The 26,659-nt window shown below is 34.4% G+C and overlaps 1 protein-coding gene across 10 annotated transcripts in view; it reads left to right on the top strand.

Moving 5' to 3' along the window:
- LOC138332870 (leucine-rich repeat-containing protein 49-like) overlaps positions 1-26,659 on the top strand; it is a 127,136-nt gene that overhangs the window by 32,168 nt on the left and 68,309 nt on the right. For 7 of the 10 annotated variants that reach the window (XM_069280860.1, XM_069280858.1, XM_069280859.1 and 4 more), the window contains 7 exons: positions 2,442-2,612; positions 3,815-3,856; positions 6,262-6,367; positions 7,183-7,386; positions 12,652-12,718; positions 13,349-13,492; positions 13,688-13,749. In XM_069280860.1, coding sequence (XP_069136961.1) covers positions 2,442-2,612; positions 3,815-3,856; positions 6,262-6,367; positions 7,183-7,386; positions 12,652-12,718; positions 13,349-13,492; positions 13,688-13,749 — 796 coding nt within the window. The remainder of the gene's footprint in view (positions 1-2,441; positions 2,613-3,814; positions 3,857-6,261; positions 6,368-7,182; positions 7,387-12,651; positions 12,719-13,348; positions 13,493-13,687; positions 13,750-26,659) is intronic. The other 3 variants (XM_069280854.1, XM_069280857.1, XM_069280862.1) reach the window with 2 other exon arrangements.

Here is a 26,659-nt window from a genome sequence, read left to right as displayed (position 1 = left end):
TTGAGTATGGCACTATGTGTTGAGTATGGCACTATGTGTTGAGTATGTGTTGAGTATGGCACTATGTGTTGAGTATGTGTTGAGTATGGCACTATGTGTTGAGTATGTGTTGAGTATGGCACTATGTGTTGAGTATGTGTTGAGTATGGCACTATGTGTTGAGTATGGCACTATGTGTTGAGTATGGCACTATGTGTTGAGTATGGCACTATGTGTTGAGTATGTGTTGAGTATGGCACTATGTGTTGAGTATGGCACTATGTGTTGAGTATGTGTTGAGTATGGCACTATGTGTTGAGTATGTGTTGAGTATGGCACTATGTGTTGAGTATGTGTTGAGTATGGCACTATGTGTTGAGTATGTGTTGAGTATGGCACTATGTGTTGAGTATGTGTTGAGTTTGGCACTATGTGTTGAGTATGGCACTATGTGTTGAGTATGTGTTGAGTATGGCACTATGTGTTGAGTATGTGTTGAGTATGGCACTATGTGTTGAGTATGTGTTGAGTATGGCACTATGTGTTGAGTATGTGTTGAGTATGGCACTATGTGTTGAGTATGGCACTATGTGTTGAGTATGTGTTGAGCATGGCACCATGTGTTGAGTATGGCACTATGTGTTGAGTATGTGTTGAGTATGGCACTATATGTTGAGTATGGCACTATGTGTTGAGTATGGCACTATGTGTTGAGTATGTGTTGAGCATGGCACCATGTGTTGAGTATGGCACTATGTGGTGAGTATGTGTTGAGTATGGCACTATGTGTTGAGTATGGCACTATGTGTTGAGTATGTGTTGAGAATGGCACTATGTGTTGAGTATGGCACTATATGTTGAGTATGGCACTATGTGTTGAGTATGGCACTATGTGTTGAGTATGTGTTGATTATGGCACTATGTGTTGAGTATGGCACTATGTGTTGAGTATGGCACTAGGTCTTGACGTTTGAATACCTACCCCGATGTGGTTCTATTATGGCCCTGTAATAACAGTATGTAATGGGAGGTGGTAGGTAGGGAGGTTTACACAAACAGTGATGCCAATGTCCATCTTGTCCCATCCTGTCTTGTCCTGTCAAATTCACTTTTTTGTGTCCATATGTATATCTAATTAACATTAGATAATGGATCTATTTACAGAGTTATTGCCCTTGTGTATAAAAGTCATCGTAGTGTAGGCCTTTGTGCTGACCTTGTTGCCATTGAGATTATGTAACTATGGTTCTGACACTTCCTGCTTCAATGGTATTTGCAGGATCCATTTAGTGGTGACTGCAGTGTCAGTATCTAGTCACTTTAGTTGGCTTGAACTTAATTAATTTTACTTATGACATTAATTTCAGAAAAACTGTTTGTCTGGGATCTGTCTCCATTTCTATGAGATAAGATATATCATAATTTTTTGTGGATCTATCTTAGCAAGAGATATACAACCTATGGCACATACGGTGGAGAATTCAAATTGCCAAATTTGAATTGATAAGTATCAGAAATTCTAAAACACAGCTTACAATAGCATTGGCTGTTTCAATAAGAATATGTCCATATATATCTCCTGTCATAAAATAAGTCTGTCCACAAATAAAAGATAAAAACAAACTTGTATCATCCTCATACATCTTGGTTAGGGAGTTCAACTACTACTATCATAGTGGAATTATTTGTAGTGTGGACGTTTTTGCTCATTTTCCTTTCATTAGATATTGACGAATATATCCATGTATCTATGTGGGAACATATCAGCCAGTACAAATTATAATGTTAATAAGAACAGAAGCATAGTGGAAAAATGATTACACCATGAACAGTTTAAAATCTGACTTAGCAAAACCATCCTCACACAAAAACATTCATGTTTAGAGTAGAGCAATGGGGTAAATGTAATAGAGATATAAATAATATGGACAAATAATCTGATAATAATGATACAAAAGGTTTCTTAATCATGGAAAGAAATCAATATTGTGATTATAAATGAGAGTTGTTTCCCATATCGCTAGATTGTTGTTATATGTTTTGTTCAGAATTGTTTGCTAGAATTTTGTATAAAAGTTAAGTATAATAAGACCTTGTATCAATAACTAAATATTCATTTCCTGATACAAATATTTGGGACTGTATATTCTGATGTTACAATAGAAAATGTGAGTAACCCCCCTCCCCCCTAGTTTTAGTTTGTCAATGTTGTCAACTTGGTTTTGCAGTGCTAGAATATTATTTCTACGCTTCAATAAATTTATATGTTAATGTTACGTAAAAAATAGTTTTATAAGTATGACATGTGAATGTCATTGATCAGTTTTAAAACTTGCTTACTTGACCAGCCACACATGTATTCAGTTCCTTTTGTTTCTTTCATTAGTTGACCTCTGACCTTTGTGGTGCTCGGGATTAGCAAACTTATGTGATATGGTGACGGGATCATTATTTTGTTTCAGAAAAAGTGCCGATTCATTATAGAAGTAATAAGAAACAGATTGTGCCAGCAGCTGCCCTGGCTCATGATCTGTCTACACCAGAGTTACAAGATCTCGAGGAAAGTGGGCGTAGCTCCCGATCTAGTGCCCACCTTTCCCCTAAGACTTTGAAAGCACCAGCTTTTTTACCAGGTTTGTGTTTGTCTGTTTTGTCTTGGGGTTATTTCTGTCTGCCATATTTCCCTATTTTGTTTGTTTCTAACCATACTAACTAGACTTACACATTTCATTGTCTCACACTTTAGGCATGTTGGATAGACTCATTTTCTTGGCATGTTCACATTTAGGAAAAAGTTTGCAATTATTTGTACGTTAATTTTTATGCTTTTATATTTTCAGCAAAATACATCGATGAAAATTTTACAAAATACATCTCGTAAAAAAAATGAATAAAATATTTACTTGCAGCCATTTTCTTCTTACTTGCAGCCATTTTCTTCCTACTAGAGACAACTTATACAAAGGACATTTTGTAAAATTATGAAGATGTTATATAGACAACAAAGATCCCTGTGATCTGTTTCAGATTTTTGATCCCACCATTCTATTTACAAGTATTTATATTAAGCTCTTTGATTCCAGTTCATGCTCTTCTGCAGATGGCAATTTACAAACAAATGATTAGGAACTTTAGATTTCAGGCAAAATGAACTAAAAGTGTTTTGTTTGTTTTTTTGTTTGTTCTTTTTCTGCTACATTTATTTTCATTTTGGACTAATAATATGTTTGTGATTGCCAAAAGATTTCTTCTGCAATACTCTAAAATAACATAAAACAGACAAAGACAGAAAATAAAGGTATTTAATCACATAAGTTATTGTTAATGAGTAAACAAAATTAAATAAAAAAAACTGAAAGTAAAACAAATAAAACAGGTCTTTATAAGTTCATTATGGTAGGAAATAAATGGTCAAGTACAAGCTGGTTTTTTACTGAAAACAATTTCTCTTAAAATTTTAAAATTTGTGAGATTAAGGAAGATAACTCTTTCTATCATCTGTACTGGCCCTTATCAAGCTTCCAGGCCTTGGAATTATTTTCTGGATTTAAAAAAAACTGTTTTTGCTTAATTTTCCCCAATTTATAGTTAACTGGGATTTGGGGGATCGCTTATTTTTCCTCTCATGATTTTATTTGAGAAGGTGAACACTTTGAGACAGTTTTGTAACATATTGATTATTAGTTTTATATGTCATTATTAATTCATGTAGCCATCTCATCATTTTACACTCCTTTATCATGGTAAGTATTATATGTATCAAAGATTTACAAATTGTTTGTAAATTTACTATTCACTATATTTTATATAGATAATAAATTATTTGATTTTACAGGGATGAGCATGTTTGGCTATGGTGACAGTAGACAATCCGGGGGTAAAATTTCTCGTCTTTAAAGATATCAATGGTTGTGTGGGTCTAGTAGTTGTAGGTATATCCTGGTGTATACTTTCCTTTAATAAAAACTTCATTCAGTTGATTTAAAAACTCTTTTCAAAATTTTCAAAGATAAAAATGATAGAAAAAATGCACAAAAATTTATGAAATGCCATTCGTCACCTTGTGTATTGCTATATTTTAAGCTTTGTGTTGATTGATACTATTGTTTACAAAGCATAAATGATTACGGTATCAAATATCTAAATCATCTATTTTTAAAGCATTTAGTCTTGGTATAATTTGAAAATAAATTGGAAATATTTATATCTATATATTATTTCTATCATTTGGCTTAATGAAATCCTTGATACTAAAATTTTTATTTCTAGTCTTAAAAATTTGTGTTATTATTTCCACTACAAGTGAATTCATTGGACAGTGAAAGAGATTCTAAAATCTTAATCTTCTGTCGGGGATTTCATAGTTATAAACTTTCTTACCTACCCATAGAATATTGATATTAGCTCATTGATATATAGAGGTTGATTTTTTTTTAGAACACTCTGAACCACTCTGAAACGTTTTATTTCCACTTCTCATTCTGTACTAACATTTTTTTCTTGACATCAAAAAGAAAATATCCAAATTGAATGAAGTGGACTTGATGGAATGATATTTGTAAAAAGAATTTTTTTGATGTGTATTGTTTCCCTTTACGCCGTTCCATATCTTTTTCAAGCAAAGAAAATGATAAGAGCCCCAATTTTTCTGAAACTCCATTCCAATGTATATAAGAAGACCTGATTTTATTTGAGGAGGACCCAAATTAGAGAACACCCAGTGCAAACCCTGTATTATACTATTATTATATAATTACCATATTCGACCCAATAAGCGCCCAGGGCACTTAAAAAATTGATTACAATGAAAAGGTGCTAATAAGTCAAAATTATAGGGACATGGGCGCTTATTGGTATACGGTATGTATGAAATATAATGCCTGGGGATCTGATTTTTAATCCAAAATATTTATTTTTTTTACATAGAATAACATTTTAGAAGTTATATTAAGATAAATATTTTCCATCGTTATGCAAATAATTGTAGATCTATAAGTTATACTGCATTTATACTAATGTACATTAACTTATGCAGTTATACTTAGATTATGATATGCAGACAACTTAAAGTCTGACCTAGAGATAATAAAGTGAAGGAATTACCCAAAGTACCAATACCTGAATCTTACATTTATATTATAGTATAGCTGGTTATGTTCCCAGGGATATTTTCAAAATTTAGCCGGACATAGCTGTTATCGTGAAAGTTAAAAGCAAAATAACAGAAAAATGGTAGAGTGATATATACCTTGAATGTCAAATTGTGAATTTTAAAACCGCTTAAATTTGATTTAATGATTTTTTAGCTAAAACCACAAAAAAATTGACTCTATATGTAAATTATGCAGTAACTAAAAATAGAACAAATTCCTGATTTGTAGGACATTTATTGTCATATTCTTTATCTTTTTCATTTTACTCTTATTTAAAAGGTGTCTTTCGCAATCAAGGTAAATTATCTTCAAAACTAACTAAACATTCCTTGATCTTTCTGCTAACCATCTTTAGACAGTTTCTATCCTAACACTATGTCTACACTGAAAATAGAGTACATTCATTTTTTTCCATGGACACAGTTTGGAAGTTTGGTACAAGTTTGAATTCTTATATGACACAGTTGAAATTTGTCACTTAACAAAAAAGTATGAAATTAGATTTTGGTTTGTTCACCAGTGTTTTGTGGGTACAGATTTATCACTCCATATAAGGTCCTCTATTGGTCAAAAGTCACCATTCAAGGTCAAAGAAAGGTCACCCTTTTTAATAGATTCTGATGACTTTTACTTTAAACGAATTATCAATAACAGACTGCAAATGTAATAGAGTTTAAACAATTTTCTGTCCTAGTTTGGTAATAGTAATACCGTCAGGTACATAATGTATTAATACAATGTATAATGGTGACTCACATTTAATCACAAAGATTTGTCATCCACAAAATTGTAAAACATATATCAGCTATAGGAAACAAAACCCATTTTATATCAGAAATACACGTATTGTGAGTAATTATGAGATGTTCGTTTTAGTTGAAGACTGAGTAATAGTTATCGTTATGAGTTTTTGTGAATCAAGTCCTTAATTAAAATTGAATTCAATGAAGTTCATTATCAATTAATGAAAAAAATGTCTTCCAGAAAATAAAACCATGTCATTATTTTGAGGATTACACAATATCTTAAACATGTATGATTGTAAAAAAGATAATTTACATGTATATAATGTACATGTGGTATCATTTTCCATGGAACATTTTAACAATTTGACTTTTCCTTGTTGTAGGGGACCGAGTGATATTTGCGGAGAGTCCATCAGCCCCGGGTATCCCAGTGGTGTACAGAACACCTGATGAAAGGTCTTCCAACCCCGATAGACTCAATCTTGACAGGTAGGTTTTCATCTCAACTCAGGATATTAAAGCTGTTATTGTAAAATGGTGATGTTCCCATTCATAATTACTGCAGAATACTTTGTTATAATGCTGAAAACAGAGTATATAAGATATTTGTCTAAAGAAAAGATGTGATTCAGCTCCAGTAAAGCGCATGGTAAAGGTTGGGTATGTTTCCATTGATCTATGGTTTAGTTACATCTTTTATATATGGTCATTAGAGAATAATGTTGATATTCAGATGAGTATAATGCAGTAAGTCTAACCTCAGTTACTTCCCTTTGATCACGTTTATCATACATACTAACCATACCTGAGAACTGGATTAGGATGCTAGAATATCAATCCAAGTGAAAAATTTTGGCTGGTTAGCAGAAGGCTTTTTGGGAACTAACAAGCCAATCTGATGTGAACGTTCCTATTTACGATGTACTTGGCAGACCTATGTTTGATTATTTTCTTGCATACTTATTCAACAATGATTTTATCGTGCAATCATCACAGGTTCATTGTAGTTGAGAATAATGACTGTATTTAATTTGTTGATGGAAACTGACAGAATGTCTGATACTTTGTAGTTGAGAATAATGAGTACATTTGATTTGTAGACAGAAACTGATGATATGTCCGATACTTTGTAGTTGAGAATAATGGTACATTTGATTTGTAGGACATTTGATTTGTAGACAGAAACTGATGATATGTCCGATACTTTGTAGTTGAGAATAATGGGTACATTTGATTTGTAGAAGGAAACTGACGATATGTCCGATACTTTGTAGTTGAGAATAATGGGTACATTTGATTTGTAGACGGAAACTGACAGTATGTCCGATACTAGAAGGAGAAGAGCAGCTTCGGCTGCTGAATTACCAACACAACATGATCAACAAGATCCAACACCTGAGCACCTTAAAGCGCCTCATCTTCCTCGACTTGTATGATAATCAGATCGAGGAGATATCGGGCCTTAGTGCTCTCAAGTCTCTACGGGTACTCATGCTGGGCAAAAACAAGTATGTACTCTGATATATACTCCATATCTTTAATCATGCTTGGCAAACCAAGTATGTACTCCGATATACTCTATTTTCATAATCATGCTGGACAGATGATGTACAGCAGTTAAATTTCACTGGTAGTTAATTTTCACTATAAACACCAGCTAAATATTCAGAAATTCAATGGCATACGTATGAACAATAGTTAAAAAAATTAAAGGAAATTTATTATAAATAGTGAACCATGGGATTTAACCTCTGTGAAAAAGCTCTGTATAGGAAACTGCAAAATATTGGCCCCGCGAATTTCTAGCTCTATACAGTACCCTATCTGTATGGGTACTAATGTTGGTAAAACAGTAAGGTACACAGATACTCCAAACTTATTGGGGAAAGGTCATTTAGATACCCAGACTCCCATTAGGTGTTTCAATGAAAATCTGACATGTCTGAGTAATATTTGGGGAAAAAGATAAGAAGTTGACTTGTAATGATGATTTTTTGGGCAAAAGGTATTTATAAGTAGCCTAATTATGTATTCAATTATGTACTTGTTGTTTCTGTTTGATCCTTTAAAGATGCTCCACCGCTGACAAATGATATTTTTTCTCTATCAAAAACACGAGCAGACGATTTAGTATTTTTCTTCAGTTACAAAAGTTACTTACTTTACACCATTACCACCATTGAAAAGTTTGAGCTTCTAATTTTACTTCAAGTTAAAGTTACAAAAAATAATTAATTGCATCCCGAAAAAATTCCATGGCACTATATCCTATATGGAATGAAGTACTGATAGCGCATGCACCAAAGGCAAAATTAACTATTTTATATTTTTTTTTTGTGTTAATTAGACATATATATACACGATAATACGGTCACACTTAATAGCGACAACAAACGACAACAAACGACAAGAAAAGACAACAAACGACAACACGTTAAATACAAGGAAAAGTTAGTGACAACACAGGATATGTTATTCAGTACATTAAAATGAATATTTCTAACAAGTTTTATGAAGATTGGAGCAAAAATGAAGGAATTAGAGCGATTTGAATATTCTGAAATCGGCCGCTGGTCAACGATAGATCGAGTGACAAGAGGTTTGCCGTGACGGTATACCGACAACACATTGTAACATCGAAAATGTTTTGAAAATCTAACGACAACAGAAGATATGTTTTTTGTCATACTATAATGCATCTATGTACAAAATTTCATTAAGATTGGAATAAAAATGAAGACTTTATACCTTTTTTAATGTTACGAGATCGGCGACTGGTCAGGTTTATATCGTGAGTGTGTATGTTCAGTATTACCGACAACACATCATAGCATTAAAAATATTACAAAAACCTAACAACAAGATAAGATATGTTGTTTGTCATACCATAATGCATCTCTGTACAAAATTTCATTAAGATTGGAGTAAAAATACCGGAGTAATGACGATTTCAAATATGAAGAGACGCAGAGTGTATACATGTGTGTAAGCCAAGCTTACATGTACAGATCTAGATCCGACCGACAACACAAAATATTTTACGAAATTACGCAGTAATGTTACCGCAAATAATAATATATGTAACCTATATCTAAAGAAAGTAATTCATGCCAAGTGTAATGTATATTGATGAAGATTTGAATGAGTAATGATCATTGAAATTCTCAGTAGACTGACGGCTTGCATACAGTATACATAGAAGAAGCACACACCGCACACACGTGTGTATATTATCAGTGTGATTTCAGTTCGCGATTGTATTTATTGTTATGTAAACATATGGTGTTTATATATACTTCCCATATGTTATCTTAAGAAATACACTATTATATGTTTATTTTTTTATTGTACATTTTTGTATAAAATATTTGCGTATATTTTCGAGAGCATGAATGAACGACAAAGAAAAAGCGCCGATAATGTCGTCTATCTTTGGCGAGGATGGACTGATCAATTCGGATACTATCAAAGAATTTGATTCAGTATCAAGCAAAAACGACGATATGTATGGTGAACGTATGGGTACATATTGGTTTGAAAAAACTTTACCAACTATCCGGCGCAGGGTGGTTGAGGCCCGAGTACGATGCCCCCATATACCCAAAGGCTGGAAAAACAACAATTGCGAATCAATGAATGACATCATAAAGCTTGTTGGTGACAGGAAAAATTAGAAAGTTCCAGATTTGATAAAACGATTAGAGCACATACAAAACACGCAGTACAACCACGTGCGCAGATCGCTTCAAGGAATAGGAGAGTACGAAATAACTCCGCATGCGCAACAAAATAAAAATATAAAAAATTAAAAATAAGTTCAGTATTTTGGAGAGAACTGCCCGTTGTAGAAAAGATAACGGAAAGTGCACAAGTTTTTGAAACTTGTGAAGCAGTAAAAGGAACTTTTATCTTCCACTAATGGAATGCTAACTATTCCCAAAAACTGCAGCCATCTCTAAAAAACCGGGTACGCGAAAACGTGTGCGTGGAAATCGAACAGAATCGCACGGACCGGTCCGTCTAAACAGAAAAAATGTCTTAGCGAAATCTTGTGTGCCCACAGGACGGGATTCAAGATATTTAAGGATTGTGTTTCTCTTAAACAGTTAGACTTTAAACGATACGTTTGCGAAATAATCAGTTGGACATTTTACGATATGTTTCCGAAATCTTGTGTGCCCGCAGGACGGGATTCAAGATGTTGTAACAGTTAAAATTCGTTTACCTTCTAATACTTTTCAAATGAATTACACGTATGTATGTGTCAGTAAAAATCAATCAATAAATGAAATATGTAAGTTCAGTAATAAAAAGTGTTAAATAAACGTAACATTTGTAAGCTTCCCGAAATTAAAACTTACGATACGCAAGCGAAATCTTGTGTGCCCGCAGGACGGAATTCAAGATATAAAAACTTAATCTTTCAAATAAAACGTATTAAATAAAGTAAAAGTTACCGCGTAAATGAAATAGTGAATTAATATAAAAAAATATTTACGCAGCTAAAAATACACACAAAAAAAACTAAATAGATTAGCTACACCAACATATAAAGGACCCTGAGTAGAACCACGTCCGTTCGTAGGGTCTGGAAACATATTCGTGTATTGAGTTCTACACCGACTATAATGATGTTTACACAACAATGGTTTAGACAAACAGTATCGAGACTCTATGCACTCGTACACACGCGTGTACAGGTGTGTGTGAGTCGTCGATCTGTTGTCGGTAGTAAACCGGACCAGTCGCCGATCTCGTAACATTAAAACAGGTATAAAGTCTTCATTTTTATTCCAATCTTAATGAAATTTTGTACATAGATGCACTATAGTATGACAAAAAACATATCTTCTGTTGTCGTTAGGTTTTCAAAACATTTTCGATGTTACAATGTGTTGTCGGTATACCGTCACGGCAAACCTCTTGTCACTCGATCTATCGTTGACCAGCGGCCGATTTCAGAATATTCAAATCGCTCTAATTCCTTCATTTTTGCTCCAATCTTTATAAAACTTGTTAGAAATACAGTGGACCCTCGATAATCCGGACACCTTCGTTCCCAGCCTAAACCGTCCGGATTACGAGTTTTCCGGACTGCCGAATTCCGTGTTCTTAGTCAATTAAATTGGCACGTACGAGTTACTCCCCTTGACCTTGTAATCGATGATAGGCTTTTATGTAATACTGTATATGTGTATCATAATTAATATTTCGTTTGTTATGATTTATAGGTATTTTTATATCATTACGTTAAAAATATTGAATAAACGTATTTCTTCTTCAAAATACGAAACCTAAAGCCATTGTTAATTGTGTACTATGTATGCATATAGCTACGTATCCCACTCTTGATCTATCGTACGGCAAATTGCCTAACAAAGGATCAATATCATCTACGTTCTTGGCATAAAAAAACTATGATAACAAATAGTTGTGAACATTTTATGAACTCATATAATTGTTATTTTGTATAATGTGTGTTTTTAATGACCATTTCTACAAGTCTTTGCTTTCTGACTTACAGACGTTTGTAACAACCACGCGCCCGTTCACGTCTAACTTCATGCACAATGTCACACACGTGTAAATGGCATATGCCGTAGCCTTTATATCTTATACCATAGGCGATGGATGAATTCGAATAGATTCACATTCATTTAAAATTCTTATTAATTTTGTGAGTATTATCTCACTTTATTGTATCCGATGCTCATAGCGATATATTCTGCATGCAAAACAAGTAAGGTACAGTGTACCTACAGCATACGTACCCGTACCCAAGCTCAAACTGCATGTTTAAAAGCGTGTGGCTAAACATATATTGCGTATCTCAATAACAACACTGAAGTTTGATCTCCTATAGAAAACCAATGAACCGTTACATGACTGCTTGTACCCGTGTGAAAGGTGTTCAGGTAAACGCCCGTGGCTATGATCTGACAGCCGTGGTTATGACAACACACTCAGTGTCAAGTGATTGTGTGTATTGTACACATGACTGTAGCTGGCCTTGGATTTTCTCGGCACGTGGCGACAACAAATTGTCCGGATTATTGCGGGAATTTATTAACGAAAATTACATTCCGTTCCCAAAATGGAGTTCCGGATTCGGAATACGAATTTCCGGACTAGTGAGTATAAATAATGTTACGGAAATCCGTTCCCTGACATTTCCGTTCGGATTGTGAGTTTTCCGGACTACCAGCGTCCGGATTATCGCGGGGTCCACTGTATTCATTTTAATGTACTGAATAACATATCCTGTGTTGTCACTAACTTTTCCTTGTATTTAACGCGTTGTCGTTTGTTGTCGTTGTCGTTTGTTGTCGTTATTAAGTGTGACCCCGATAATACACCAATTATTGTTCAAATAATGAATATCATTTATTCTCTGTCGGCGGTGGAGCATCTTTAAATATGTCCTTGTATTAATTACATAATACCTCAATTAGAAAAGACATTTCAATATCTGACTTGGTATTAGTAATTAATATCTGACTTGGTATTAGTAATTACTATCTGACTTGGTATTCAATATATCTGACTTGGTAATCAATATCTGACTTGGTATTAGTAATTACTATCTGACTTGGTATTCAATATATCTGACTTGGTGTTCAATATCTGACTTGGTATTCATATCAGTCAACAAATTTATATCATCTTTTGCTCTGTCTAATCAACAATATACCAGTTAAGGGGAGGTAACTCCAAAAAAGTTTGATATGTAGCCTCTGTCAATATACTTTATATGTATTGTGATTATGTTTCAGAATAAAAACAATAGAAAATTTAGAAACTCTGTGTAAACTAGACGTCCTGGATTTACACGGCAACCAGGTAGGTGTGGGCAACGATTCTTATTACTGGTACTTCTTACTGGATAGAAAATAATACTTAAATGGACAAAAGTCAGGATTTAGAATGAACTTTCCTTAGTGGACTAAAGTCTGAATTTAGAATGAACTTTCCTTAGTGGACTAAAGTCTGAATTTAGAATGAACTTTCCTTAGTGGACTAAAGTCTGAATTTAGAATGAACTTTCCTTAGTGGACTAAAGTCTGAATTTAGAATGAACTTTCGTTAGTGGACTAAAGTCTGAATTTAGAATGAACTTTCCTTGGTGGACTAAAGTCTGAATTTAGAATGAACTTTCCTTAGTGGACTAAAGTCTGAATTTAGAATGAACTTTCCTTGGTGGACTAAAGTCTGAATTTAGAATGAACTTTCCTTAGTGGACTAAAGTCTGAATTTAGAATGAACTTTCCTTAGAGGACTAAAGTCTGAATTTAGAATGAACTTTAGTTAGTGGACTAAAGTCTGAATTAAGAATGAACTTTACTTAATTAAAGTAAATACATTAATCAATCTTTTGATTCATTTTCCCTCTGACCTGTGTGACCTTTACTTTATACCTGACATTAATGTTACCTTGAACCTATAATAATCATTGATCTTTGACCTTAATAGATTGCTATGATTGAGAATCTAAGCCATCTATCGGAGTTAAGAGTACTAAACCTGGCGGGGAACCAGATCACCTACGTTGACAATCTGGCTGGCTTGGACTCTCTAGCGGAACTCAACCTCCGCCGTAACAGAATTAAAACGGTGGTAAGTGGAAAAAAAATGCAAACATTCTAAAGTATAAACATTCTCTCTTAGCACAATTTTGCAGTATGGTTGTTTTTTGTATTGTCCCCAGTACCTGTATTTTCATAATAATAGGTTAATTACGTACCACACAATGCTGAAGTTTCTATAACCAATGTGATTGTCATTACGAGCCTATTGTTCTGTTGTTTCAAGGTGGATGTGGACAACTTACCAAGTCTACAACGATTATTCCTCAGCTTCAATGATATCTCAAGGTAAGAAGTTACAAAAGTTACTTTACCTGAAAGTCTATGGTATGCTTAACCATACAAAAGTTACTTAACCTGAAAGTCTATGGTATGCTTAACCATGCAAAGTGGATATTAGTCAAAAGTTTGTTTAATTGTACACAAGGAATCTGGTTCAATAGTTTGCTCAAAAGTGCTTAGGAGATCTAAGAGTAAGTGGTTTGCTCAACCCTGAAAGAAATTCTGAGAGTCTATGGTTTGCTCAACCATGAAAGAAATCCTGAGAGTCAATGGTTTGCTCAACCGTGAAAGAAATCCTGAGAGTCAATGGTTTGCTCAACCGTGAAAGAAATCCTGAGAGTCCATGGTTTGCTCAACCGTGAAAGAAATCCTGAGAGTCAATGGTTTGCTCAACTGTAAAAGAAATCCTGAGAGTCAATGGTTTGTTTCTTGGAGGACTGATTTCAATAGTATCATTCTTGATAGATTGAGCAGTTTCAGAGTCAATGAGCTTTAGAAAACTTGAGTTAATAACTTGATCCTCAGTAGACATGGAATTGAGTTAATAACTTGATCCTCAGTAGACATGGAATTGCATATAAAATATAAGTTAGAAAAATTGCTCAGAAGTTTATATTTGACCCTCAACAGAATTTGTTAGCCAAGTGGATGTTGATGATTGATAAACTGCAGATTTTGGAGCTTTTCATAAATTATAATATGGTGGATCTGGCAGATCCATTAGATATTATGACCTCCGATGAGAGCCCGTAATGTGACGTACCGTTATGGTCACACTTGATGTGATTGTGTTAATTTGTGGAGTCATTAACCCTGATGTCAATACTTACTGGTATAGATTGATGTCAATACTACTGGTATAGATTGATGTCAATACTTACTGGTATAGATTGATGTCAATACTTACTGGTATAGATTGATGTCAATACTTACTGGTATAGATTGATGTCAATACTTACTGGTATAGATTGATGTCAATACTTACTGGTATAGATTGATGTCAATACTTACTGGTATAGATTGATGTCAATACTTACTGGTATAGATTGATGTCAATACTTACTGGTATAGATTGATGTCAATACTTACTGGTATAGATTGATGTCAATACTTACTGGTATAGATTGATGTCAATACTTATTGGTATAGATTGATGTCAATACTTACTGGTATAGATTGATGTCAATACTTACTGGTATAGATTGATGTCAATACTAACTGGTATAGATTGATGTCAATACTTACTGGTATAGATTGATGTCAATACTTACTGGTATAGATTGATGTCAATACTTACTGGTATAGATTGATGTCAATACTTACTGGTATAGATTGATGTCAATACTTACTGGTATAGATTGATGTCAATACTTACTGGTATAGATTCACTTGTCTGAGGTGTCGATTACAACGGTAAACAATACCATTGTCCAGCTGTTTGTACAGTAAATACACAGAATGTATGTGGTGGATTGATCAAGTACATAGACAAGTGTTAAAAGCACGTATAATAACACAGAATGTCTAAGTATTCAAACAAACAGAAGATAATTAACATGAAATATTGGCTTCTATGACTTAGTACAGAACTTACTGTTAGACGTGCTACCTAACTTTATGTCAGCTTACAAAGTCTTCAGCCTTGGGTGGAGATGTTAGGAGCAACGGTTTAAAGTTACATGCGCTGAGCAACAGTTTTGGTCTGTACTGTTGGTCAGTTTAGGCCTATGGTTCCTTATCCATCATTCTTTGCTCGCTAGCTTTGATTCAAACTGCTCCAGTACTTAACTTCATTTTGCATTTTTTGTACACATTGATATTTATTCCAGCCTTAAAACACTAATGTAGATATGTGGATACAGAGATAAAGTTTGATAAAGGCAGAAAACTGGGCAATTACTTCTTTTTGTTCGTTAAAGTCCTATCCACCGACTACATAGAAACCATGTTGTTATATATACTCACTTTATATAGGACAAGAAATCTGACCAAAAAAAAGTGTTTGTTAAATATTCAACCATGACATTAATTTGGAAAAACCTGTATCATAAACAAAATGTAGTCCCATTTTTAACAAACCACTATTCAGCACTTGTAAATACATCAATTTCTGTCTGATGCAAATTGTTGTTGAATGCTAGCTAAAGTTCTTCAGTAGTTATCGACGGGTACATTTTGTAGATGTCATAACAAAGATAATGTTTACTTTTCTTGTGTTATGAAGTGTAAAGAAAGTGCTCGTAATATTGGTTTAATGAATAATAAATTTATCATTAACTAAAATACAATTGTGGTTCTCTATAGAGTCATGAATAAACATTTAAAAGGAGGTTAATGTACGAGTTTCCTGATCAATTCTGTACAGCACCTGTTCCTGGGGGGTACAGGAGGAAACAGACCGGAGACTATAAAGGGGACAGATACTTCAATTATTGATAGACTTTTACTTAAACAATCATTGACATCATGTGACTTTGATGTCGAGGGATTGCAGTTTTTCTTTGTTTCTATATTTTTAGAAAAGTTATAGAGTTATTATTGTAGCTCCTGGTAATGAGGCTACCTTCTATAGATTTTGGTTTTATAACATTTATTGTTAAACAGATTATTATATTTTATTTTTTATTTTTTTTTAAGCTTTATTGATAATCATAATAAGATATAAGAGTTTTTTGGAGCCAGAACCTTGTACCCTATTAAAACTGTGTCATACATTATTACACCCGGCTGTATGGAATTTTAATTGACTTTTCAAAGTTTCTTTTGTATTTCAGTATGTTTCTTTCCGTAGTTTAATTTTGCCCATCATATGTACCTATATAAATTTAAAAAAATAATTAATTGATATTATTGATATCTGTATTTAATTTTCGACCTTTTAACTGTTAAGATGTAGCCTACCGGTACTCAGACATATGAATATAATTACGACTTGTAATGTCCAATATTTATTTATCTTCTTTGTCTACAATATGTATAGGTTTTGTGGAGTGACTTTTATTCAGCTTTGTGTTTGGAATATACACATTACCTTGTAGGCTATAACTATCAGGACAATTACATGTAAATAATAAGTCATTCTAATGACTCAGACAGAATTACCTACAGAAGAAAAGGACACTTTCTTGTTTAGGTATGTCGGTAAACCGCTGTAGTCATTTTTAATAAGTATTATAAGTGTATATACTGGCAGTGAAAAGGTGTTACAACGGTGTGTATGAAATTTATAGGTATATTTATATAAGGGTATAAGCCTGTCCGCGGTGGGCTGTACCTGTACTGTCACTTGTATGAAGAGATAGTATTACTCTTAGGTACTCGTGTGTGTGTGTGTAATCGGAATCGACACTCAATTGATCCATAATTGTCATCAGATATGGATTACAACATGCGGGAGACTATGACCAACTTAAAACATTCTTATGACCTGGATGTTGGGGAAACTCATCGTGAATAATCTATATTTCTAAGATATGTTTGTAATCAATGAACAAAGTTTGAACAAGTTCTGTTGCTGAAAACAATGTGTGATCTTTGTTAAGAAAATGGATTAATTGTGGATATATAAGGGAATGAAAACCGACAGTGTTGGAACACTTCTACACGATATCCAACGCAGATATTTCTATGATTCAAAGCAAAAAAATCTTTTCTCAGTATGAAGCTTTCATTTGGATCGTTAAAACTTCATCAGTGCAGCAAGTAGAATAATTGTGTAAATTCACCATGTGATACACGACATGGAAGTTGTATACAGTCACAACATATAGTGTGTAGGACAACATGTTCAGGAATCGGTCTGGACTTCATCTGTCCAGGTCATCTTCAAAGGTATGGTCAGCTCGGACCATTCAGTCAACGGTCAGCAGACAAGAAAGGGTGATTCCATGTGCCAGGTAAGGGACGTGATTGTATACAATAGACAAGGTCAAGTAGAAAATTAATGTCATGAAATGTCTATCTATACAGTTTTAATGGGTGAGCCATGGAGAAAAAATGATTAGACAAGTTTCTATTGCTTTGTATTAATTAAATGATTTCTATAGTGATGGAATGAGCATTATCAACAAGCACTCTGTAAAATAGTGATAGAATAAGCACTCTGTAAAATAGTGATGGAACAAGCACTCTGTAAAATAGTGATGGAACAAGCTCTCTGTAAAATAGTGATGGAACAAGCACTCTGTAAAATAGTGATGGAACAAGCACTCTGTAAAATAGTGATGGAACAAGCACTCTGTAAAATAGTGATGGAACAAGCACTCTGTAAAATAGTGATGGAACAAGCTCTCTGTAAAATAGTGATGGAATAAGCACTCTGTAAAATAGTGATGGAACAAGCACTCTGTAAAATAGTGATGGAACAAGCACTCTGTAAAATAGTGATGGAACAAGCACTCTGTAAAATAGTGATGGAACAAGCACTCTGTAAAATAGTGATAGAACAAGCACTCTGTAAAATAGTGATGGAACAAGCACTCTGTAAAATAGTGATGGAACAAGCTCTCTGTAAAATAGTGATGGAATAAGCACTCTGTAAAATAGTGATGGAACAAGCACTCTGTAAAATAGTGATGGAACAAGCACTGTGTAAAATAGTGATGGAACAAGCACTCTGTAAAATAGTGATGGAACAAGCACTCTGTAAAATAGTGATGGAACAAGCACTCTGTAAAATAGTGATGGAACAAGCTCTCTGTAAAATAGTGATGGAACAAGCACTCTGTAAAATAGTGATGGAACAAGCACTGTGTAAAATAGTGATGGAACAAGCACTCTGTAAAATAGTGATGGAACAAGCACTCTGTAAAATAGTGATGGAACAAGCACTCTGTAAAATAGTGATGGAACAAGCACGGTGTAAAATAGTGATGGAATAAGCACTCTGTAAAATAGTGATGGAACAAGCACTCTGTAAAATAGTGATGGAACAAGCACGGTGTAAAATAGTGATGGAATAAGCACTCTGTAAAATAGTGATGGAATAAGCACTGTAAAGTAGTGATGGAACAAGCACTCTGTAAAATAGTGATGGAATAAGCACTGTAAAGTAGTGATGGAACAAGCACTGTTAAGTAGTGATGGAACAAGCACTTTGTAAAATAGTGATGGAACAAGCACTCTGTAAAATAGTGATGGAACAAGCACTCTGTAAAATAGTGATGGAATAAGCACTGTAAAGTAGTGATGGAACAAGCACTCTGTAAAATAGTGATGGAACAAGCACTCTGTAAAATAGTGATGGAACAAGCACTCTGTAAAATAGTGATGGAACAAGCACTCTGTAAAATAGTGATGGAACAAGCACTCTATGAAAATAGTGATGGAACAAGCACTCTGTAAAATAGTGATGGAACAAGCACTCTGTAAAATACTGATGGAACAAGCTCTCTGTAAAATACTGATGGAACAAGCACTCTGTAAAATAGTGATGGAACAAGCACTCTGTAAAATAGTGATGGAACAAGCACTCTGTAAAATAGTGATGGAACAAGCACTCTGTAAAATAGTGATAGAACAAGCACTCTGTAAAAATAGTGATGGAACAAGCACTCTGTAAAATAGTGATGGAACAAGCTCTCTGTAAAATAGTGATGGAACAAGCACTCTGTAAAATAGTGATGGAACAAGCACTCTGTAAAATAGTGATAGAACAAGCACTCTGTAAAATAGTGATAGAACAAGCACTCTGTAAAATAGTGATGGAACAAGCACTCTGTAAAATAGTGAAAGAACAAGCATGGTGTAAAATAGTGATGGAACAAGCACTCTGTAAAATAGCGATGGAACAAGCACTCTGTAAAATAGTGATGGAACAAGCACTCTGTAAAATAGTGATGGAATAAGCACTGTAAAATAGTGATGGAACAAGCACTCTGTAAAATAGTGATGGAACAAGCACTGTGTAAAATAGTGATGGAACAAGCACTCTGTAAAATAGTGATGGAACAAGCACTCTGTAAAATAGTGATGGAATAAGCACTCTGTAAAATAGTGATGGAACAAGCACTCTGTAAAATAGTGATGGAACAAGCACTGTGTAAAATAGTGATGGAACAAGCACTCTGTAAAATAGTGATGGAACAAGCTCTCTGTAAAATAGTGATGGAACAAGCACTCTGTAAAATAGTGATGGAACAAGCACGGTGTAAAATAGTGATGGAACAAGCACTCTGTAAAATAGTGATGGAACAAGCACTCTGTAAAATAGTGATGGAACAAGCACTCTGTAAAATAGTGATGGAACAAGCACTCTGTAAAATAGTGATGGAACAAGCACTCTGTAAAATAGTGATGGAACAAGCACTCTGTAAAATAGTGATAGAACAAGCACGGTGTAAAATAGTGATGGAATAAGCACTCTGTAAAATAGTGATGGAATAAGCACTGTGTAAAATAGTGATGGAACAAGCACTCTGTAAAATAGTGATGGAACAAGCACTCTGTAAAATAGTGATGGAACAAGCACTCTGTAAAATAGTGATGGAACAAGCACTCTGTAAAATAGTGATGGAATAAGCACTGTAAAGTAGTGATGGAACAAGCACTCTGTAAAATAGTGATGGAACAAGCACTCTGTAAAATAGTGATGGAACAAGCACTCTGTAAAATAGTGATGGAACAAGCACGGTGTAAAATAGTGATGGAACAAGCACTCTGTAAAATAGTGATGGAACAAGCACTCTGTAAAATAGTGATGGAACAAGCACTCTGTAAAATAGTGATGGAACAAGCACTCTGTAAAATAGTGATGGAACAAGCACTCTGTAAAATAGTGATGGAACAAGCACTCTATGAAGTAACAATGAAATGAGCACCTTTATGGTGACCACCAGATTACCACCATCACTGTTATATAATGATAAGTGTCAGACTTGTGGTAGATAAAAAGTTACGATTAAGTGGCCATACGGTGTTCTCAAATAGAGATAGGTTCTATCAGTAAATTTCAATGCACTATATAAATCAAAGACTTTAAAAGCACTCGGTAAGAGAGATAAATTACACCTGTATATTTTCTTTGTCAGAATTTTAGGATCACCAGGTACATCATTGAATGGGTAAAAAACTTCTTCATTTAGAATTAATGCTTTAAACAGTCAATACAAAGTAATTTATCAAATTACTGTCATCTAATTTGGTTACCTGTAAAATTAATCATCTCAGAATATTGGCTGAAACTCCATATGTTTGAAATTAGACTTTGACAATTGCTTTGAAGAATATTTCAAAATATGAATCATTCAGCTACAATTAAAAAGGTTCAAAATGTGTTAATGGTAAATTAGAACCTTCGAGTTGATGGCCCACATTTTAAAACTAAATTAAATTAATGTTTTTGAGATCATAATAATGTATATTTTAGCATTAGACGTTTTATATCACTGTAGTAGACCTCTGTTATTCCTACTTATGTGGATACTCGCACAGTAAAACCTGCCAACTGACCACTGACTATAACGACTAAAATCTGACCAAGTCTGATGGGCCAGTGTAGTAAAACTGACTCTATAGATCATTGGCTATAACAACATCCTGTATAATACGACAGAGTCTGTGTTAATGGTGACATGGGCCAGTGTAATGAAACTGACTCTATAGATCATTGGCTATAACGACATCCTGTATTATCTGACAGAGTCCGTGTGAATAGTGACATGGGCCAGTGTACTGAAACTGACTCTATAGATCATTGGCTATAACGACATCCTGTATTATCTGACAGAGTCCGTGTGAATAGTGACATGGGCCAGTGTACTGAAACTGACTCTATAGATCATTGGCTATAACGACATCCTGTATAATACGACAGAGTCTGTGTTAATGGTGACATGGGCCAGTGTAATGAAACTGACTCTATAGATCATTGGCTATAACAACATCCTGTATTATCTGACAGAGTCCGTGTGAATGGTGACATGGGCCAGTGTACTGAAACTGACTCTATAGATCATTGGCTATAACGACATCCTGTATTATCTGACAGAGTCCGTGTTAATGGTGACATGGGCCAGTGTAATGAAACTGACTCTATAGATCATTGGCTATAATGATATCTTGTATAATACGACAGAGTCCGTGTGAATAGTGACATGGGCCAGTGTACTGAAACTGACTCTATAGATCATTGGCTATAACGACATCCTGTATTATCTGACAGAGTCCGTGTGAATAGTGACATGGGCCAGTGTACTGAAACTGACTCTATAGATCATTGGCTATAACGACATCCTGTATTATCTGACAGAGTCCGTGTGAATAGTGACATGGGCCAGTGTACTGAAACTGACTCTATAGATCATTGGCTATAACGACATCCTGTATTATCTGACAGAGTCCGTGTGAATAGTGACATGGGCCAGTGTACTGAAACTGACTCTATAGATCATTGGCTTTAACGACATCCTGTATTATCTGACAGAGTCCGTGTGAATAGTGACATGGGCCAGTGTACTGAAACTGACTCTATAGATCATTGGCTATAACGACATCCTGTATTATCTGACAGAGTCCGTGTGAATAGTGACATGGGCCAGTGTACTGAAACTGACTCTATAGATCATTGGCTATAACGACATCCTGTATAATACGTCCGAGTCTGTGTTAATGGTGACATGGGCCAGTGTACTGAAACTGACTCTATAGATCATTAGCTATAACGACATCCTGTATTATCTGACAGAGTCCATGTGAATGGTGACATGGGCCAGTGTAATGAAACTGACTCTATAGATCATTGGCTATAACAACATCCTGTATTATCTGACAGAGTCTGTGTTAATGGTGACATGGGCCAGTGTAATGAAACTGACTCTATAGATCATTGGCTATAACGACATCCTGTATTATCTGACAGAGTCCGTGTGAATAGTGACATGGGCCAGTGTACTGAAACTGACTCTATAGATCATTGGCTATAACGACATCCTGTATTATCTGACAGAGTCCGTGTGAATAGTGACATGGGCCAGTGTACTGAAACTGACTCTATAGATCATTAGCTATAACGACATCCTGTATTATACGACCGAGTCTGTGTGAATACTGAAACTGATCTATAGATGATTGGCTATAGCGACATCCTCTAAAATCAGACCTTATTTATCATAAAGGTGACATTGTCAAAAGTTTATACTGAGTACATGTTACTGACCAATGACTCTTATGACATCCTGTATTGTGAGTCAGGCCAAATCTTGCTGTAGAATCTGACCATATCCATAAAATGATGTCATGGTCTTATGACTTCTGACTTCTCTTACAATTGACTGACTGTCTTTAACTGGTATCAACATATTTGTATCACATGAGAATTTTGTGTTGTATCACACCTGTTTCTTGTATGTAGAGATTTTGATAAAGCAGGATTTCTATAGCATTCACACTTAATCTTATGGAATATTCTCTGTCCTTCCGATAGCCCCACAACTAGAAGAGCAATTGAGACATATTGGTTTTTACTGAAATTCTAATTAAAGATGTCTTTTTAGAAGTAGGAGAATTATCTAGGTATGTATGAATTACTACACAGTGAATGTTAAAGGGATTGGGCCAAATAAAGTTCTCTGAGGAAATCTGATCAGAGGAAATCTCATAGTACTGTTACATTTAAAAACAACATTTAGTTTTTGTTTGGTAGAACTGAAAAAAAATCAATTTTGAGTTGTTTGTGTTTTCATTCCTTTATATCATCTCTGTTTTGTAAACTTTGAAATGAATGAAATTTAAATCGTTATGGGTAAACATGGAAGTGAAAGCTAAATTTGCTCTTATTAGCTGTCAATACGTCCATCAATGATCAAACTGGCAGCTCAATAACCACAACAGCCTGTGTACACCAAAAATAGGCAGAGGTTATCTATAGAGGTCACAGGACTTGTAACAAGATGTTGGGGGTTAAGACTTGGAGGGATTGGATATATTGACAGCTATCTATAATATAGATCTGTACAAACACTGATATATCACAGGCTCAATGACGGGGCGGAACCAAACCCATCGTGTCCAATATAGTGACAGGTTTATATTGAATTTGGTCGAGTAGGGAGAGTGAATTAAATCAGCTGGTCTATTGTTAGGGTATTGACATTAACATTACTGGTATTACATCATTATCTATTTAGTGGTAGATTTTCTGTTATCTGTAAAAAGGTGGATCTTTTCACTTTGATAAAAAGTTTGGTAATCAATTTCGTTATTGGTTATAAGTTTCAATCAATGTTTCCAAATTCATTAACCGATTTTCTGGGAACTATTTCTTGCATTGAGTACAGATATATCTGATGAATTTCAGGGCAGCTAGTTTATGAACCAAATTCTGATCTATCCGCTATACATTTGATGGGAGCCACTTCCTGAACCAAGTTCCAAGCCATCTCCTATTCATTTTCAGGGGAGGTAACTAACCAAGTTTTAAGCTAACCTCCTTTACATTTAATGGGAGGCATGTCTCCTATACAGATTGGCATTTATAATTCTTTCTAATTACTGCACTACCAAAAGAGGCTTCTTTCAGGGTGTTATTTTGGAGCCTTTATCTTTCTAAAACAAAAATTTAATTTTTCTTTGACATGTACAATAAGATTAACTGTAGAAATTTCTGTATAGTTTCCTTGTGTTTCAAATCCATTTCATCTCCTTGTAAACAATGCTATCATTCATTGACATAAAAACTTTGGAAACTTTTTTTTATAAAATTGAAAGCAGCTCATACTAGTTGACACATAGACATTTGTTGTACTGAAATAAACAAAGAGCTTATTTAGGCTCTGTTTAGTGCTTGTTTGTCCATAGATTTAAATATTTAAAAATAAATTTACAAGTTGATTGAAATACATGTATATTAAACCTGATATCTACATCAATGAATGCTTGGCCGTGTCCGACAGTTGAAAACCAACTATTTCTATATGTGGTAGTTAACCTTGATGTAAATGTCCAATTGGTTCTGCTCAGTCTTTAGCCAATCCAATAATTAAGACCAGTTTCAGGAACTTTGATTTGTAAATTTTCATACATAATGAGTATCATACCAAGTTGTGCATCTTTCCTTTTCTTACTTGAACAAACATTCCTGAATTGAAGTGGAGAGATTATTGTATCATGTACCTGTGGATGGCCTTGTCATGGAATGGAGAGGGGGGTGGAAAGGGGGTGAGGGCAAAATAATGTCACCCACGACGACCGTTCTGACGACCGTCTGTCTGTCTCATCCCATCCTGTCCTGTTCTACTTATAGATATATAGAGGGCATTGATAGACATTTTCTAGTTTATCAGGAATTCTTTGAGTTAACTTTCTCAGTGGATTTTAAACTTTGTGATGAAATCATTATGACCTGGAAGTACTAGACTAGGCTAGCATGAACTTTGTCAGTTTTTACAAAAAGGCAATCCTATTAAGAAATTAAATTATCAGGCTTTGACTTTGAACTGTAGTCGGAATTTCTATTTCAAAATCTTTATTTAATCCTGAAGAGATTTAGTATGTATAATTGAATGGTATGATTCAGATATTAATCAGTGTTGGGGTCAATGTTAGCCTTGACTGATTATTAGAGAATTTTAGCCAGATCTGGATAATTACCTATATGATTAGAGACATTTTTTAAACATTTGATATTCATATAACTTAAAAAGTAAAAAATGTGTACTTGGTTTCATTGTAAATATTAAGTTTTATATGTGTATACATGTAGTTAAATGACACGATAATTGATAATGAGGACTAATTATAAAATTCCACTTCCCATGTCTCAGGAAAGTCTTCAATGAAATAGTGTGATTAACATAGGGACTACATGTGTATATCTTTGTGTTATTATCAGTGTTTATGAAGGGCGTTTCATATGTTGGTAAATGTATTCAAGGGAGAACACTCCGTTCAATATACTGAGCTCTGGAAAGACTGGACTCCTGATAGGGGGAGATAACTCTGTTCACTATACTGAGCACTGTGTCAGGAAGACCTGTACTGGATTCCTGGTAAAGGGAGATAACTCTGTCAGTCATAATTGGTTCTAGGCTTTAACTGAGCTCTCAATCAAATTGGAAAACTTAAAGTGATGCATTCTGGCCTTGGTCACAGGAGATCAGTTTTTTTTGTCTGCTAATTGTTTTAAATGTTAGATTGTGGCAATTTGTTTAATACAAAAATGATTTTACTGACAAATAGATATTTAATATAACAAAGTTTTTCTAAAACCACAAAACAATTGTATCAAACATGATTTTATATGTGTAAATGAGGTAAGATGGCAGCGTTTTAGATCTATAATTATATATCTGCATTAAACGTACGATATCCTTGATTACTCTGTAATACAATAGGTCTAGGTATTATACAAACTTGTGTCCTCGATGAATACTACCCTATGACCAGGATTGTACTGGTATATTGAACGGTGTCATCATTGAGTGGAGGCCGTGATATTTGATATAACAGATGGGCTCGGGGTCTGTGTTTTAGTATAGACAGATAGACACACACACAACACCTGTTTCACGGGTCATCAGGTGATTTGACCTGAAATTCTGTCATTTAAATATTTTGTATTGTTTAAAAGATAGATCAGTAGAATTTTTAGGACCTTTTATTAATTAATTCATGATGACTGATTAGCTTTAATATGATTGTATTTTAACCTTGGAAGATAGAATTTAATGTTATAGTCCCTATTTATTTATATACTGTACAAACCACAGCTATAGAACTATTTTTGTTTAACTCCAGGACTAATTAAGTCCCTGACATGCTGAAGAACTTTTGCTGTAGAATCTACCTTAAATTTATACCATTATTGCTGTTTAGTAGTAGACAAGAAAATTCTGATGACAACTTTATATTCATGTATTCAACTGGGACCTACCCCCGATCAGCCGCTTTATCCGCCATTTCTGGCCCATTTTACAAATTA

The sequence above is a fragment of the Argopecten irradians genome, chromosome 10, assembly GCF_041381155.1.
Source record: "Argopecten irradians isolate NY chromosome 10, Ai_NY, whole genome shotgun sequence".
NCBI classification, from domain to species: domain Eukaryota; kingdom Metazoa; phylum Mollusca; class Bivalvia; order Pectinida; family Pectinidae; genus Argopecten; species Argopecten irradians.
This window is presented reverse-complemented; position numbering and strand designations above follow the sequence as displayed.